This window comes from Neomonachus schauinslandi, chromosome 2 (assembly GCF_002201575.2).
Source record: "Neomonachus schauinslandi chromosome 2, ASM220157v2, whole genome shotgun sequence".
Taxonomy (NCBI): Eukaryota; Metazoa; Chordata; class Mammalia; order Carnivora; family Phocidae; genus Neomonachus; species Neomonachus schauinslandi.
The window spans coordinates 35,193,338-35,211,266 of NC_058404.1; the positions used below are offsets into that span (position 1 = coordinate 35,193,338).

General features: G+C 53.9%; 1 protein-coding gene across 3 annotated transcripts in view; it reads right to left on the reverse strand.

The window, feature by feature from the left end:
• Positions 1-3,620: 3,620 nt before the first annotated feature.
• Positions 3,621-17,929, reverse strand: part of FGFR1 (fibroblast growth factor receptor 1) — a 47,104-nt gene continuing 32,795 nt past the window's right edge. The window contains exons 3-17 of one of the 3 annotated variants that reach the window (XM_044912832.1): positions 17,300-17,383; positions 16,851-17,023; positions 14,704-14,827; positions 13,543-13,733; positions 11,459-11,603; positions 9,338-9,534; positions 8,175-8,320; positions 7,860-7,981; positions 7,290-7,400; positions 6,616-6,806; positions 5,815-5,937; positions 5,515-5,585; positions 5,052-5,189; positions 4,818-4,923; positions 3,621-4,707 (exon numbers count right to left, since the gene is read on the reverse strand). In XM_044912832.1, the coding sequence (XP_044768767.1) occupies positions 4,531-4,707; positions 4,818-4,923; positions 5,052-5,189; positions 5,515-5,585; positions 5,815-5,937; positions 6,616-6,806; positions 7,290-7,400; positions 7,860-7,981; positions 8,175-8,320; positions 9,338-9,534; positions 11,459-11,603; positions 13,543-13,733; positions 14,704-14,827; positions 16,851-17,023; positions 17,300-17,383 (2,099 nt within the window). In that variant the 3' untranslated portion in view covers positions 3,621-4,530. Of the gene's footprint in view, positions 4,708-4,817; positions 4,924-5,051; positions 5,190-5,514; positions 5,586-5,814; positions 5,938-6,615; positions 6,807-7,289; positions 7,401-7,859; positions 7,982-8,174; positions 8,321-9,331; positions 9,535-11,458; positions 11,604-12,350; positions 12,502-13,542; positions 13,734-14,703; positions 14,828-16,850; positions 17,024-17,293; positions 17,384-17,929 lie in introns of all 3 variants that reach the window. The other 2 variants (XM_021681577.2, XM_044912831.1) reach the window with 2 other exon arrangements.

A 17,929-nucleotide genomic window follows, 5' to 3' on the forward strand; every position in this document is an offset into this window, starting at 1 on the left:
TCGGCAGACTGGCGATCAGCAAGGCCTGGCTGGTGCTTGGCTGTTGGGAGGCCCCCCCCCCTTGGGGCCTGCGGGGGCTGCAGGATCTGGGAGGCTGCCACTACTCCGGGATGCAGGGCTTTCGTTAGCCACCATTTTTCCAGGAAACATAATTAAGGGTTTAAGACTTAACCATTTGTCTGTGCTGGGTGTATGTTTTCCTGGTCTGTTTGTCTTTCACCAACAAGACCATTTGTTAGTCATCGGGGTGGTTAAAGTCTGATATAATCCCTTTTGCGACCAAGTAATGAGTATTATGTTCAGATCCTTATGTTCGGTGTTTTCAGGATGGTCAGTCCTGAGAAAACTTAACATAATACCTTGCCATGCAGCTGACCAACAGCTCTCTTCCCTCGGGCAGTGCTTAGAAAGAAGATATTTTGGCTTGTGGGTGATGAAATTGGTCTTCTCTGCTCGCTGTAAATTGAAAGCAGTTAGAGCGGAGTCATTTAAGCCAAGCGCAACCCCAGTCTCCCTCTCTGGGGTCACCCAAGGGAGGACTGTCGTTGGCACTTCCCAGCAAGGATCTGTACTTGACAATGTTTTTTAGGCCTCCTCTCCACCTTGAGGAAAAGCCCGACCGTGGCCTGCTAACGAACTCCAGTTCCTCGAGAATGATGAATCCCTACTATGCAGCGTTCGGTGGATCTCGCCATTGGCCTAGCAAGGTGATTCACAATAAATTCTCCCATTTTTAAAATGATGGGTGTTTATTTTAATTAGCTCACATTTCAAGTGTTGAATGTGGGCAAGGGCTTAGCTGCTTAACTTGTTCAATCCTGTTTTAGCTGAATGATTCATAAGTACTACTGGGCTGTTCTACAGTTCTTTCTGGCTTTCCCTACAAGGCGGAGTGGGAATGCTTAGGGCAAGGGGCCCCTGGTCACTTCTGGCCCCAGCTGGCCCTCACCCACTTTTTTCTACATCTAGGCATCTGAGACACTGGACATACCCTTCTTCCCATTCTTAGGACAGTAGCTCAGAGAAGTCTAGGATGTTTCTTTGGTCTCATCACCTAGAGCTCTTGGCTGTTGGGCTCTGTAGGATTGTTACATCTAGGCCCGCGCTGAAACCGAGCTAGTGGTGTTCTGGTAAACGGTTAACAACCGACTCTGAGTGGGGGACAGGAAGTGCCCTGATTGGTAGCATTTGACTTCAAGCTGCCAACAGGAGGTCACTGAAGAGTCAGGAAGAGGTGTGCACCATCAGCTCCAGCACACCACGGACCCCAGCCCTCCGTGAGTAACAAGAGACGAGGCGATCGTTGGCAGCATGTCCATTAAATGTCACTTTTACACTCCAACACAAACATCTGGGAGGCGGTGTCGTATACGTGGCCCTGAATGCTCTTAGGTGCCGGGCTGGAGAGAACTTGCCCCGGACTGACTCTTCCTGAACAGCTGGGTTCTTGCTGACCTTCCGTCTCCCCGGCTCTCCCCAGTGGAGCAGTGGGGTGGGGGGCTAGGCTAGCTTGCTACAGAGCTTTCTCCCGCCTTGCAGATGCCTAGGCCCTCGCTGTGCCAACTGCTCATCTCCTCACTGGGTGTGGTTTTAGGCAGCTTCTAAAATCAGGCCTCGGTGGTAATGTCAGATTTGGCCTGCATCTCACACATAAGTTTTGCTACAACACGGAGGTGTTGGTGGTGCTTGGTATTTATGGACCCCACGCCTGTGCCACGTCTAATTCTGTACTTGTCATTACAATACCAGTCACATTGGTGACATCAAATAAATACACTGTAATGCTAAAGATTTCCCAGTCATCACCAGTTAGTTCACAGTAGGTGAGGTCAGACTAATGGAGCTCCGAAGGAGATTGGCGCACCATCCCCGCCCCCGCCGACGTTGACGGAGACCTTGGCCTGCTGTCGCCCCCCAGTGGCGGCTGACGGGCACAGCAGCTTCGCTGTCATGGAGACCGATTTCTTGCTTCGTCTGAGGTTCAATCTTTCTTACTTGAGGATCAATACAGTACATTAGTGGTACCAAGGGACTGATGATCCCCAGTCTATGGCAATTAGAAAAAGGTGGAAAGGCAGTATTGATTAATGGTGTGATGATCCCAGGCCCTAATCTTTTAACCCTCCGAAACCAGACAGATTCAGTGCCTTGACAGCACGACGTCTTCATTAGATAAACTGGATTCCTTTCCTCAGGAGACCCAATCTGGTTATCTAAGTAAAACGGCCATTTCATTTTCCCTCAGGTCAATTTTACTATCTTTTATTTGACAGCCAGCTCAGTCTCTGGGGAAATTTGTGGGCGATTGGAGTAGTAACAGCAAGGACATCACAGTTATGGTAACAGTGCCTTGGAGTTCTCCAGCACCTTTCCCGAAGGCATGTTAAAGCCCCTTATAGATCCTCCATCCACTCACACAACATTGTTTCAAGGGAGGGCTGAGGCGGAAGTGATCATCAGTATTTTACAAGGAAAGACACCACTCTACGGTCTCAAATCAAATGATTTTAAGAGCAGAAATTCATTTCCTGGCTCTGTTCACCAAATTACGCCTTCTTTAAACACAAACACAAACTGTAATATGTTGACAGACGCATATTTACAGAGACACAAGGATAAGAGAGAAGTTTACAACAGCGGCCAACACTGCAACTGCCCCCCAAATAGCTAGCTCAGAAAGGAAACTTAAAGCAGCAATCCCGTTTGCCCTGCAGAAATGAAAGCGAATCCGACCTTCTTCTGTATTTCGCAGTAATCCCGCAAAGAGTAAGCTTTTGGGGGGGGCGGAGTACTCGCAATTTCAGGGCTGAGGTTCTGAGGAGGAGGGATCCACGTGTTGAGTGCAGTGATCACCAGCAGGTGGCAGAGAAAGAAAATTTCCAAGCAGCCAAACACCAAACATTTAGAGAATTTTTCCCCTTTCCTGGGGGATGGGGTGGAGTTTGTCCTGGAAGAACTATAGGAAGCCAAGATCTGCGATAGTTCTAGCAAATGAAGTCTGGTCACAGACACAGGAAGAATGGTGGGGTGGGGTGGGGGGGTGGGAGAAGCATGACCAGAGTAAGCTGGGAGACATGAAGCAAGGGGCCCGAATGTCAAACTGATCTTAGGTGACAAGTTTTCCTTCACATAGAAGTATAGACAAAACCGCACCCACATGAAGGGGGAGATGCGTATCTGGGTTTGAGTTTCTGCAGGCCCTGGGTCCCGTAATCCGTAGCTTTCCTCTTAAATCCCTCTAGCTCTGCCCCTTGGCTATTCCCAGGTAGGCCCCCCAGCCCTCCTTCTGACCCTCCCACCCCACCCAACCCCACCAGTTTCCGCTGAGGAAACAATCTGTGGTTGAGGGTGGCGGAGCCTTGGCTGGGGGCCCAGAGCCTCGGGTGCATTGAGGTTCCTGCCCACCACACACGGTCATCTCTTCCTGCCTTTCCAAAAAGCATCGGAGCGGTAGGAGTTTTGTCCCGGAGGAGGTCCCGGTGCAAGACCTGAGGGGAAGCAGTTGTGAGGGAAGTGCAGGCAGCTGGGGCGCCCTCGGGACAGACACAGCCCCAGGGCCCAGGAGGCTCACTCCTTTCCAGCTGACATTCTCTCCCTTGTCCCCTGTCACACAGCCCGTATAAAAATGAAGCAGCAGCAATTTTTATTGAGGGACCTAAACTGAAAATAGGTTTAGAACATAATTTAAAAAAATAAAACAGCAAAAGTAGCAAAAAATATATGACCTTTTTAAAAACATTTTCCTTTTTTTTTTTTTCTTTTTTCTTTGTTTTTAATATATAGCAACTGATGCCTCCCAGCCACCAGGAGCATCTTACCCAGTGGGTTAATCTCTGGTAACGACCCTTTTAAAAAGACATGTAAATATATACTCAGATTTATACACTTTGTGTTTTCTTCATAGCTATGTACAAAGCCCCCAGTTTGGGGCTGAGCCCCAGGGCCACGACACTGCTCCCAGCCTTTGCCTCCCCAGCCTCTGGTACCAGGTATTTGGTCAGCAAAGCAAATTAGTATCGGAATTAATAAGCCACTGGCACCATCTATCTGGGGCAGAGGCTGCCCTCAGCCAAGGCCCAGAGCACTCGACCTCCCCCGGCTACGGCTGCAGCCCTGAGGACGAGGCCCCCGCCCCCAGAGCTCGGGCTTAGGGGTCCGCGGCGAAGCAGACAAAACCAACACAGGAAAGCTTGGTCAGCTTTCGCCCGCATGCCTGCTCATCTCCCACTCCCCAGCCCTCCAGGCACTGCTCCGAAGTGGCGGGGAGGGGTCTTGGTCCAACAAGGGGGAGGGGACGAAGTGGCCATGAGCAAGTACCTGCCTCTCTGCTCCTCTCTCACACAAACAGGTTGTGAGGAGGAGGAGCAGGAGGAAGAGAGGTGAACTCTGTGGGGTCAAGGCCTCAGGTAGGCAGCTAGCTCCTGCCGGCACGAAAGGGGCAAAGGGGAAGGCAGTGAGTCCCGCAGGGAGGGGTGGGGGGTGAGGGACACAGCGGATGATGGAGTCTGGGCAGGGGGGCGGGGGTGCTAGTCAGCGTCGTTTGAGTCCGCCATTGGCAAGCTGGGCTGGGTGTCGGGGCAGACAGGGCTCCTCGGGCAACGGCTCATGAGAGAAGACCGAATCCTCCCCCGAGGAGCAGGTTGAGCTTCGGGTGTCGGGAAAACTCGGAGAGTACTGGTCCAGGGGCACGGACAGGTCCAGGTACTCCTGTGCAAGGAGAGACAAGCGGTCCGGCATTCTCCGCCCCGCGGCAGCGCTCACTCACACAGGTGCACCTCGCGGACGGCGACCGGAGGTCTGGGATAGGACAGCCTCACCTGGTTGGAGGTCAAGGCCACAATGCGGTCCAGGTCTTCCACCAGCTGCTTGAAGGTAGGTCTCTGAGAGGGTACTGCGTGCCAGCAATCCCGCATCATCATGTATCTGGGAGAGGATTGTCGAGTCAGGGGAGGAAGGACCAGGCAGGGCTGCTTTATCAAGCTAAACCCCGTTCTCCTTCCGTTCTTCCCCCAGGGCCTGGCCCAGGACCTCAGGTGTCTTCCCATGCTTACAGCTCATTGGTGCAGTTACTGGGCTTGTCCATCCGATGACCCTCCTTCAGCAGCTTGAAAAGCTCCTCCACAGGCACGCCGGGATATGGGGAGCCTCCCAGGGTGAAGATTTCCCACAGGAGCACCCCAAAAGACCAGCTGTGGAGGAGCACAGAGCCACCGGGTCTTATGGGCACAGAGCCAGGCCAGCCTAGAGTCCTTTCCACCCCCTCCCCAGCATGTCATCCCGACCCCACCCTCCCCCAGCACAGACGCTTACGGGGGAAAACGGGCGAGTGCTGGAGCTCACACTGGCCTTTCAACCTCTACCAAGTGAACAAAGGAGGGGGACACATCCAATGTTTTGTTTTGTTCTCTCCGAAAGGGAAGGAGACCCCCGTCGATCTCGAGGGACATGCAGGACTCTACTGTGCTGGAATTTTCTATCCCACGTATCCCCGGCAATTGCCTCTTTCAAACTCACACGTCGCTCTGGTGGGTGTAGATCCGGTCAAACAAGGCCTCGGGGGCCATCCACTTCACAGGCAGCCGGCCCTGTAAGCGGCACGAGGGAGATGGGGGTAGCCCAGGCCCGGGCGATGGGGGGACAGCGGGGGGCACACACAGGACTGGACATGGGGAGGACACATGCTCGGCTCGTCCCACCGCACCGTCTCTCGAGCAAGGCCAGCGGTGCTGGGTCCCAGCCCGGAGATGGAAGTGGGAGAAAGCCCAACGGAGTCCTGGGCAGAGGACCTGCAGCCGGTTCTGTCCCAGCACTTACGTTGGTTGTCTTTTTATAGTAGTCGATGTGGTGAATGTCCCGCGCGAGGCCGAAGTCTGCGATCTTCATCACGTTGTCCTCGGTCACCAGCACGTTCCTGGCGGCCAGGTCTCGGTGTATGCACTGTGCGCAGAGGAAACGGGACGCAGGTGAGGGGCGGCCCGCCGTCAGCCTGCCCCGGGGCTGCTGCTCCAGCACTCGAGCCTCCTCCCGCCACACCACTACCCCTCGACCTTTCCAGACTGCTGCTACGAGGTCCCTCTCTGCCACTTCAAAGCCAGCCATTCGAGCACCTCCAGCTCCAGGCCCCTGAATCACCGTAGCAAACCCTCTGTGTGGGGCTCCCTTGCCGCTCCTCCCAACTCGTAGCTCTGGACCCGCACCCAGGAAGGCTGAACCTGGATGCTTCTGTCCAGTCGGGGGAGGTGCGTGCTCTCAAGCGCTGGCCCCCAGCTGCAGCACATGCGCATCGGGCTGGGGCTCAAACGAAGCCTCCGTTTATCCGAGCACCAACACTGAACTTCACACTGTCACATGGGACTTCATCGTGCCCCATAACCAAGCCACAACATAGGGCTTATCATTCTTTCTTTGTATTTGGAGATCTAGAAGTAGCTGCTTGGGGCTACCCGGAGAGTGGCAATGCACAGTCTGAGCTGGCTTTCTGCACTCTGACGCCCCTGAGAGCCTGAGACAGCATGGGTAGGCGGTGCTCCAGACGATGCAAAGTTGTAAACCGGAGGACAAGGGAGGCTCTGTTCCCACCCCGACCTCACCCAGGGGAACCCTCAGGAGCCATACCTTCTTGGAGGCGAGATACTCCATGCCCCGGGCCACCTGATAGGCGCAGGACACCAGGTCCTTGGAGGAGAGCTGCTCCTCTGGGCTGTGGCTGGGGTTGTAACAGTACTCCAGCCCAGGAGGCCTCCGGGCCTGCAGGTACTCCCGTAGGTTGCCTTTGGAGGCGTACTCCACGATGACGTACAAAGGACCTGGGGGTGTGGGCCGTCGGTGGGCAGGCAGGTGCTCAGCTTCGCCCCCAGGAAGCCCCACCCCCAACCACACACCACAGGCCTAACTGCACCTTTAGGGAGCCTGGGAAATTCACTCCACTACCTCAAAAAAGCTAGGGAAAGGATTCTTCCCAGCATACTCCAAGAAGTTCCCAAGCAAACCTGGGGGTGGGGGGGGAGCCCTAATTTAGGCCACAGTGACTCACCTGGTTCCACCCCCACACTATGTGTATGAATCTAGATACCTGTCTTCTCAGATGAACGCCAGACCCCGAGAAGTAACTCCAGCTACTGCTAAACTGGCCTCTCCTCTTAACCCCCTTCCCTAAGCGTCACTGAGATGCCTGGTCACTGTCACTATCTTCTCCCCGACAGACACTGTTATCCGAGTGGGAGGCTCAGGTTCTCGGCTGAGGCCCTATGCTGGCAGGGGCGGGAGAGCTGGACTAGCTTAGTGCCTACCGTCCTGTGTGCAGGCCCCCAGCAGGTTGATGATGTTCTTGTGCTTCCCGATCATCTTCATCATCTCCATTTCTGAGATCAGGTCTGACAGGTCTTTCTCTGTCGCGTCCGCTTTACACACAAACCGGGAGGGCATGAGACTCATTTACTTGGAAGGGAGGATGAGAGGAGGAAAGCGAAGGGAGTGGAGGATGCTCGAAGAAGCCCGGTTTTCGGGGACTTGCTTCTCTCTCCTCCCCATTTCACACCCGAATTGGTTTTCCCTTCCCCTTTATGAGAGCTGTTGGCAATGTGTGCTAGTGTGTGGGGTGGAGGACAGGATGGGAAAATCCAGCTAGCAATGGGATCTAGAATACACCTGCCCACAGCCCAGACTGATGCCAAGGAACTAAGGGAGAGCGTGGCCATCTCAGGGTTCAGAATGATGCCCCTCCATGCCCAGGAGATGCTACACAGGCCGTGTGGCAGGTGTGGACCATGACAGGGCGCCGGAGAGACTGGTGGCCCAAGGCCCACAGTCTGCTTGGGCAACGGCGGGTTTGTTTTTGCAAGGACAGAAACATCACTTACCCTTCAACATCTTCACAGCCACTTTGGTCACACGGTTGGGTTTGTCCTTGTCCAGCCCAATGGCCTCCGCCAACACCACCTGCCCAAAGCAGCCCTCTCCCAGGGGTTTGCCTAAAACCAGCCTTTTGGGAAAAGAGAGGGTGGTGTGAGATGGGGCTGGTAAAATTTCAGCCTGGAAGGGCCATCCTGTCTCCACCTCTCCAAATTCCACCCAGCTGAGAGCAGAAAGTGTCAAACTGTTCTTTCTGGATGTATCTGGTACCCCTTCACTCCCAGCGGGGGACTTCCTCAGAAAGTTGAGAGTTAAAGTATTACCTGTCTCGAGGCAGCTCCCAGCGAGGGTCTTCAGGAAGCTCGTATTCAGAGACCCCGGCCAGCATGGGGGTTCCACTAGAGGAGAGACGTGAGGGCCGAACGAGCAGAACCCCAGAGTTCATGGATGCACTGGAATCCGCCGACACCTACAGGGAAGCGTGGGGTCACCCTTCTAGCGAGGATGGGGTGGGGGAGGGGGCTGGGGGACCGAGCCACAGAGGATTCCTGCAACTCCTCCTCAGGGCTTTCCGCCGATGGCAGAGGTGTGTATCTGTTATCTGATGTTCTTTCTCCAACACAGAGTGGCAGAAAGACCACAAGAGGTCTGAAGACCTAAGTTCGAAAACGGACTTATTTTTGCCGCCAGCTACCCTTTCCACTCATTTAACAGGAGCAGACCAAATCTCCCTCTTCCAGACTGACATTTTGTAACCTATCATTGCAATCACAACTCTATTGTTGTCCCCATTCTTTGTGAAAACCCTGCCTCAGATTATGCATTCCTTTTTTTTTTTTTTTAAAGATTTTATTTATTTCAGAGAGAGAGCGAGTGAGAGCGAGCATGAGCAGCGGGAGGGGCAGAGGGAGAGGGAGAAGCAGATCAGGACCTGTGCGGAAGGCAGACACTTAACCAACTGGAGCCACCCAGGCGCCCCAGATTATGGATTCCTAACTCCCAAAGCACCCTCCAGAATTAGCCCAGCTCCAAATGAACGTTCCCTCCTTTCACACGCCTTCACCCTCTGTTCCATTTCCTTGGATGAGAGGAGGGTGGCATCCTGGCACCTGACTCAGGTCCTCTTCTCTGCTCTGTATCTTTGTACCTCTAACTGACCCTCGGGGACCGTTCAAAAGTACAATATGAGTTGCACATTCAGCCTGGCTAGGGCTTTCTCCTGATCCACATGCCAGGTGAACAGGGGGCTGGCAGTTGGGGTATGGTGGGCATTCCAAATTCATGGGCTAGAACAGCCTGGAACCCAACTCTGGAGCACTTAGGACATTCTACTGCCCCTGGCCCAAAAGCTAGAAAGCAAAGCTGGAAGTGGTAGGCTGGGGACAGAGGAGAGGGCAGGGCATTTGAAGGTCCTGGCGGCGGCCCCGGGGACACAGGGAGAGGAGCTGATGCGGGGCGTGCAAATCCCCTATCTACTTTCTGTTACCTGTCTGCGCAGAGGGATGCTCTTGGCTAGCTTGTGCACGGCCATCTGGCTGTGGAAGTCGCTCTTCTTGGTACCACTCTTCATCTTGTAGATGATGACAGACCCCACCATGCAGGAAATGAGGAAGGCCCCCGTGCAATAGATGATGATCTCCAGGTACAGGGGCGAGGTCATCACTGCTGGCCTCTCTTCCAGGGCTGAGTCAGTGTGAACAGGGTGTTAGCAGGCTCTGGGGGCCCAGACCACTAGGGTCCCAGCTTCATAAGAAAAACAACCCCCATCTCCTTTCCTCTGAGAATTTTCAGGGCAGAGAAGAACCAAGCTGGGTCCCAGCTGGGACTAAGGTCTGTCACTGAGCAGATCAGATAGCATATGATCTCTGAGTCTTCCCGATCCTGACTCGAATCCCCCAAGGGGGATGGATTAGAACTATCTTGCCACGTGAGGCCCATCCTCATTCATTCAGGAGCCCGCCTTGCTCAGCGGGACTGCTGGGATCCACGGGTACCAGGTACCCACAGGGGCTTTCTCCGTCTACTCATGGAAACCCGGCCTTCTCAGCAGAGCCTTAGTCCTGCATGTATCCACCTATCACATGGGACAGACGAACCACTTAAGAGTCTGTTGTCCCTGACAGCGCATGAACACCTTCTCCATTTCCACATGCCACAGCGCCGGGCATACAGTGACACATCATGAGTTCAAGGCGGGGGGCGGGGCGGGGAGACCCAGTCTGTGTCCTGGGTCATCGCCTTCTGCCTATGCTACCTATGTCAGGTCAGACACGTAAATATTTGTACCTAGCTAACTCCCCAGCAAAACTAGCTTCATTTCCCACCACATCTAGACTGCTTGAGAGGAGAACATCCACTTTGCCACACTTAGGAATCCTACTCAGGCCCTAACTCCTAAAACCGAACGAAGAAACTGGGGAGGGGGCACTGTTTTATTCTCTTCTCCCACCTTCTGTTTAGAATCCAGCCCGCTCCCGCAGAAGCCCACCCAGCTGAACCCACCCTTCGCTTGCACACGCGAGGCGGGGAGGCTTCCCCCACCCGGAGTGAACGCCCCTCTACCTTGAATGGCATTCTTCCAAACACCAGCCAGCCACAGAGGCAGGCGTGCCGGGGACCTCCCCGGAGAGACACTATGTGTGACCCCAGATGGAGCCCAAAGGAACCCCCAGAGCCTGACAAGGAGGCAGCAGAGCTAAGAACAGGAGGAAGTGTTTCTGTTTTTCTCTCTCCCCAGTATGGACAAACAAAGACAACCAAGTGGGAGCACACACGGGACAAAGACAGTGATGGGGTAAAAACAGAACGCTTCTCTGCCTCAAGCAGGGGTGCTGTCAGACCCTGCTGGCCAGGCAGGGCAGAGGAAGAGAGAGGGAGGGAGAGGAGGGGAGTGTCAGCAGCGACAGGAATAGCACTGTGCCCAGACCCACGTGCAGGACACTCAAGAGGCAGCAAAGACCAGCCCACCACCTGAGCAGGCTGCAGGCTCCTTCCTTCCCAGCCCAACACACAGACCTCCCCTCTTGGGGGCCAAAGAGGATGCAAGGGCAGCACGGAGCGGCCTCCAGAGTCAGTCCTGACTTAATGCTCCAGTTCCCGCATCTGGGTGGAAGCTCTCCTCCGAGATCAGAGAATGGCAGGGTGGGCGGGCACTGTTCCTTACAAGCAACAAGCCCCTCTTTATAGAATGCCTACATCCGGTTAGAGGAGGCCTGGGCCTCTCTTGAGACCTCTGGAGCCAGCAAAAAAGGATCAGACAAGTCGGGGAAGGCTGCTGGACCCAAGGAGGGAAGGCGCCTGCCCTGCAGGAGAGCCCGGCTGCAGGTTAACTCCAGATTCCACGCATGCATTGCATTGGCCAAGGGGGAGAGCCAGATGCAGGTATATAGGTGGGAGGCCTCCATGTTCCTGCAAAATGAGGACAGCTCCCATGAGAGCCGAGAGGATTCGACCCTCAAGCTTAGACAAATCGCCAGGGCCACCTGCTGGCCCCTGGAGCCCATTCCTCTACCTCTCCTGGCTCTGTGTCTCCCCCAGCCCCACAATGCATGCTCCCCCCGTGCCCGTGGCAAGGGCAGGACATCGAGAGGAGAAGTACAGTGTATACCTTCCAAAACGGTCAACCATGCAGAGTGATGGGAGAGTCCGATAGAGTTACCCGCCAAGCACGTATACTCCCCCGCGTCCTCAAAGGAGACATTCCTTAAGTGGAGCACTTCCATCTCTTTGTCGGTGGTATTAACTCCGGCAGTCTAGAAGAGACAACGGAAGCAAAATGGACAAGCACAGGACATGAGACCTCTAAGAGACACAGAGAAAGGGATGGAGGAAGAGAAGGGGGGAAAAACCGGAGGAAGGAATGCTCCGCAGCGTCTCCTTTGCAACAAGGAACACACAAAAACCACCAGGCAGCGAGACCTGTTAGAGGAAGACAGTGAGACCCTGAGGGAGGGGCTCCGCAGACCTGAGCCGCCGCTGGCTGGTTACGACCCTTCACCAGACGCTGGCAGCCCCTGGCCCGTCCAAGCATGCGGGCGGGCGGCGGGCAGCATGGAGAAATGCGGCCCGGCGGCGGGGGGCTGTTTGGTTTCAGGTAAAGTCAGAGGGCACACACAGGAGGGATGGATGGGTGCTGCGTCATGCGTGCACACACACGCGTGCACGCTCACGCGCGCACACGGCCTGCCGGTCTGCAAGGGGAACCCCGGCCCCTTCCCGTCTCCGCCACTCAGACTCAGTCTGCACTGTTGTTCAGCACGCGGCCGGTCGGTGGCCACAAGCGCACACACAGCTGAGGGGCACACACGAGGGACGGAGTTTGACACCGACACAGTACCGAACCAAAGCAGCCTCCCAGGCCGGGTATTTTTCCATGGCTCTGGGCTCTAGAAATACAGCAGGATAACAGGGAGAGTTGGGTGCTGGCTTCCCCATCTGCCCCAGCAGCGTGGGGCCTGAATCAAACTCCCAGCACAGGGCCCCATCCAGCTCCCCATTACCTTTTGCCACAGGTCTGGTGACAGTGAGCCACGCAGACTGGTTAGCTTCACCAATATAATTGGAAACCTTACACACATACTCCCCGCTCTGGGCCTCTGTCACATTGAACAGGGTCAGCACCTCCGCATCCGAGCTATTAATCCCCGAATGCTAGAACAAACCAACGACAAGCCAGTCAGTGGGGCACACACTGAGACGTGGCCATACTTTGCTCCCATGTAACGTTAAGGCAGGCCCAGGGAGCTAAGGCAAGGGAGACATTAGTGAGACTTATCATCTTTCCCTTTTTAGGAGGACAAACCAAGTTGACTCCGAAGGCCCAAAGCATCTGACCGAAAAATAAACTTAAAAAGAAAATCGCTGCCCCCAGTCACACATTCTGTCTGTGTCAGGCCCACTCCTCCGGGTCTGGGGCAGGCATTGTGAAGGGAGCCGGTGGCCACGGGCCAAGGCCATGGCCTCATTTTCCAACACAGCGGTTTCAGCGCCAGTAGTGAAGAGAAGGCATGGCCAGTAAAACTCTGGGATGGCCAAGCCAGGGGAGGAGGAGGTCTAACTCTGGGACCAGGAGGTAAATCACGTTCCCAGCCTCTGGTTACTTCTTGTTCCAAGATCCACTGGGGGAATTAGGCAATTACCTTCCCTGGATTAGTGGAGCATTTGGGGACAATGAAAGTCTGGGAGTGAGAGGAAAAAGGAAGAGAAGGCCATTACTCCTGACGCTGTTTAGAATTTACCTGTGGCATCTGCTTTTCCAACTCTACCTAAGAGTCGTGCCCTTATCATTCACTCACTTGCCGGAAAGGAGGTGACTTGGGAAATAGGGCAGAATCTGGCAAACGCTTGCTGGAAAGGTTTTGGTTCTGGGCAACGGAAAATCAGGAGTCCAAATGCCTTCCCTGAGTAGCTGACCCAAAAGCCTGAGCAAAGTCACTCTCAAGGCTTAGAAACCAGCAGTGGCCACCCCACCCTCCCCACTCCTGGCCTTCGGTTGCCACTGCACTGTCACTCTGTGACCTGTCACTAGCTCTGGGGAATGTGGCTAGGTCCCTATTTAAAACGGAGCCGGTGCCTGAAGGTAAGGGATGCATCCCGGTCGCCAGCACCAAGCCTGACCATAGCAACTTGGGCCCAGGGAGATACGGGTCTCCTTCCCGGCACCCAGCCCACGGAGACTGGGGCCAAGATTACCTTCAAGATCTGGACATACGGCAGGTTGTCTGGACCAATCTTACTGCCATTCACCTCGATGTGCTTTAGCCACTGGATATGGGGCTGTGGGTCACTGTACACCTTACACATGAACTCCACATTGCTGCCCAGGGCCACGGTCTTGTTGGCAGGCAACCCTGCCTGCAGGATGGGCCGGTGAGGGGACCGCTCTGTGGAGGAAGAGAGAGGAGAGGCTCGTCAGGCCCCGCCATGGCCCGCTCCTGGCTGGAATGCTGACAGAGAGCATCTCAAAGACCACCAAGGAGAAGTGTGCTCCCCCTTGGCTTCTCCACTGGGCAGGAGCATTTCCAGGCTCTGCTGAGCCTTAGCCCCTCGACTCTGAGCTGGGAGAGGGAAGAAGGTCCTAAACGATGAGGAACTTCCTCCGCGAGGCAATGCATCCATTTTCACAGGCACCAGAAGTCTCTCTTGCCTTAAATGGAGACCCCTAGAACTTCAGTCACACTCCCAGACCTCCCTAACGAAAATCACACAGAGTCGTTTAGACTTGCTACTCAAAGCGTGGTCCATGAGCACCAGCACCAGCAGCACTAGGAGCTCACTAGCAATGCCAATCTCTGGTCCTATCCGGCTGGCCCAGAAGCTTCTTTTTATACCATATCCTTAAAGCCAAGAAGAATGCTGGCTGTGCAACTCTTTACCTTAAGACCTCTAGAGAATGAGGTCAGAGCCTCCGAGAGGAAGAGGCTGCCGTAGCAGCACCGAGAGGCGTGCTGTGCTTTCTAGTGTTTCCTGCGAGGCCCCGCAGTCAGCACGGGTCTGGAGTCTTGCACTAATGAGCCTCAGTCTGCTCTTCCGTAAAGTGGGAGGCCCAGCGCCGACCTCGCGGGGCCCATGAGAACTGCCGGGTGTCAGGCGCCCAGCAGCAGCCACCGGATGCTCTATGTAACCCCCTCTCCCGTCACCCCTTGCAGGAGACTAGCCACAGCACCTTCCACCTTTCAGGAGTCACAGCAGCGTCCAATCCTCTCAACTAAATGCACAAACCAGGCACGAAACCGGCTTTAGGCGACAGAGTTGATAAACGCCCGCGCCGGTCTGGACCCTATGGCTGTTTTCTCAAAGCCCTGCTCTCTTTCCTCGAAGCTCCTTCGACCCCTGTCGCTGGCGCCTTCTTACCCACGACGTCGAGCTGGTAGGTGTGGTTAATGCTGCCATATTCGTTCTCCACGATGCAGGTGTAGTTGCCCTTATCCGAAGGCACCACGGAATCCATTATGATGCTCCAGGTGGCGTAACGGACCTGAGGGGAAACATGCCAGAGCGCTCCATTGCAGGTCTGGAGGAGAATGGAGGCAAGAAGCCGCGTGGAGGCAGGGGTGCCCGGTGGCACTTACCCTCCAGTCCCAGCCCGGAGCGCACGGCCCCCGCGGCACAGCACGTGAGCCAGGACAGGGCAGAGACCGCCTCCCCCCCCCCCCACCTCCGATCCACGTGCACTGAAAGAACACATCAGGCAGACGGGCAGATGGGCATGAGGAACTCTGGACGTCTGCCTGCAATAGCCAGGGCCGTCTGCGATCTGACCTATGTGCCTCCTGCATTCTCCCGAATGCACCGGGAGCTTCCCACTCTGCGCCTCTGTCCGCATCCTGGGCTGGAAGGGCTCCCTGCCAAGAGTTCAGCCCGGTCTGCCCCCGACCTCTTCTTGCAAAAACCATCTCCTCCAGCCCAACCTCGGGTCAGAATGGTTCTCACTGTTCCTCTGTGCCCCTGCTGAAGCACTGATCAAAGCCTGCTTCTCGTGACAGTGTTCGAGGACACCTGCGCTCCTGTCAGACTGGAAATTCTCTGTGGGCAGGAGCACTGCCTCGTACCATCCGTGGTAAGTGTTGGATAAATTAATTTAATATGTTTCCCTGTTTTTCCTCATCTCTGCTTTTCTGTTTAAAGATTTTATTTTTTTTTTCTTTAAGCAATCTCTATAGCCAAAGTGAGGCTCGAACTTAAAACCCTGTGATCAAGAGTCACACGTTCACCAAGTGAGCCGGCCACGCACCCTTTCTGCTTTCTCCGTACAAGATTAATGGGAGAAGAGCAGGGAGGTGAGATGGGATAGAAGGATGATCAGAGTCTAAAGAAGGGATTAAGGAGGAAGAAGTTCTTGCTAGAGTCGCAGATGAGCAAAGGACGCAAACAGACAATTCACACAGCAGGAAATGGAAATTGCTTATTAACATACGAAAATTTGAAGTCTGCTAACAAGCAGAACAATGCACAAGAGAAGAGTGAGGTACTTTTGTCATCGAAGTTGTTGGCTCAGGTATGGTAAGCCTGTCATTCTCATACTCTGCTATGGGAAGATGAATTTTTTCTTTTGGAAGTAATTCTTACCACAATAAAATAAAAATAGGAAATAAAATCATACCCTAGCTCATTAAATCATTCCCCATTAAAGCAAATATCACAATAAATAATATAGCACATCTTCCTGATGTACTTGGAATGCTACTGCCCAGTACACTTTCTGGAAAGACATGGGTTCAAGAAACGTTCATGTTAGAAAAAATAAACGAATGAGTAAAATTACCTAATTACCGGGGGAAAAAAAGGTAATGGGAAATATGCACTAAGGGCTTAAAGAAATGCTTATACTTTGGTCTAGTAACTTCACTCCTAGCAACCTGTCCTGGGGAAGAACATTTAAAAACACTGACAAAGATTTATGTACAAAGATACTCACCACAATATAATGTAGAATAGTGAAAAACCAGACAATGACAAATATCACAAAACAGGTCATTACATCATGAGACATTTTAATAATGAAATATTATGCAGTCATGAAAAATTATCTCTCAAACACATGGCAAAAGACTCATAATGTTAACAAGTGACAAGAAAGTATATATACAATGTGATTATATAAAAACCATATACATAGAAAAAAGACTGAAAATTTTTTTTATTTTGAGAGAGCGAGAGCAAGCGCGCGAAGTGAGAGGGGCAGAGGGAGAGGGAGAGTCTCAAGCAGGCTCCCCGCCCAGTGTGGAGCCCGACGAGGAGCGTGGGGCTCGATCTCACGACTCTGCGATCATGACCTGAGTGGAGGCACATGCTTAACCGACTGAGCAACCCAGGCGCTCCAGGACTGAAGATTTTAAAGCTTCATTTGCAGTTTTTTGTATTTGAAATTTTTCTAAAGTACACTGCTTTTATAGTTAGAAAGCATTAAACAATTAATGACATATAATAAGGATTTTCCAAGGAGCTTCTCCCGTTCCTCTTATACCGACTTTCATACACACACACACACACACACGTACCTTGTAGCCTCCAATCCTGTGGTCAGGTTTGAATTCTTTGCCATTTTTCAGCCAGCGCAGTGTGGGGTTGGGAGTCCCACTGGAAGGGCATTTGAACTTCACAGTCTTGGCAGCTGGCACTGCGTGCAATTTCTTTTCCATCTTTTCTGGGGATGTCCAGTATGGAGCCACGGCTGCCCAGGGAAAGCCAAGAGAGACAGGCAGGGGGCCAGTCAGGCTCAGGAGCAGGGGCCCAGGCCAGGACCTGGAGGTGCCCCGCCTGCCTGCTCAACACCTGTCAACAGTGCCGGCTCTAATCAGGGCACCCCAGGGACCCCGTGGCTAAACATCGGGACCCCATGTGCCCGCTCCGCCCCTTCTCCAAACAATCATCCCAGCCTCCCCCTTCCCACTCAAACCCAACGCCCGGCCCGAGGGCAGTAAGGTAGGAAACAGTGTCTCACGCATACGGTTTGGTTTGGTGTTATCTGTCTCTTTCTCCTCTGAAGAGGAGTCATCATCATCATCGTCGTCCTCCGAGGAGGGGAGAGCATCTATGGGAAGCAGAAAGGGGCACTGAGGTCCCTTCGAGGGAAAAGGGCTCACTAGATTTCCATCCATATCAACAGCCGGCCATGAACATAAAGGCCAGTCCAGTTACAGATGAATGCAGATGCCCGTCCCCATACTGGACCCCAGTCCCATTCTGCCCTTCGTGACGGTCTCTCTGTGGGACGGAAACGGTTTATTTAAGAACTGCAGGCTCTATGCCTGTCCCCCGCCTTCCCCATCCCAACGCGGTGCCCCTTTCTGTCCAGAAGCCTTGAGACTGGCCAGTTCCATCAGGGGCAGCGGGTCCTCTTGAATTTAATTCCACCTTGCGTTCAGAGGTTCTCGCAACTCAGCACCACCCAGATGTGCTGGGTCTCAGGACCAGCAGCCAGGGAATCTGTGTGTATCCTTCTTCAGAAACCCAGACAGATCTAGGCACACTACAGCCAGAAGCTATTTCTACACCATCTGGGAAAGAACGGGCTGAACAATTTCTAGGTGGGATTTTTCTACCATGCACGTGCAAAGGCTTGAGGGCTGCCCCTCAT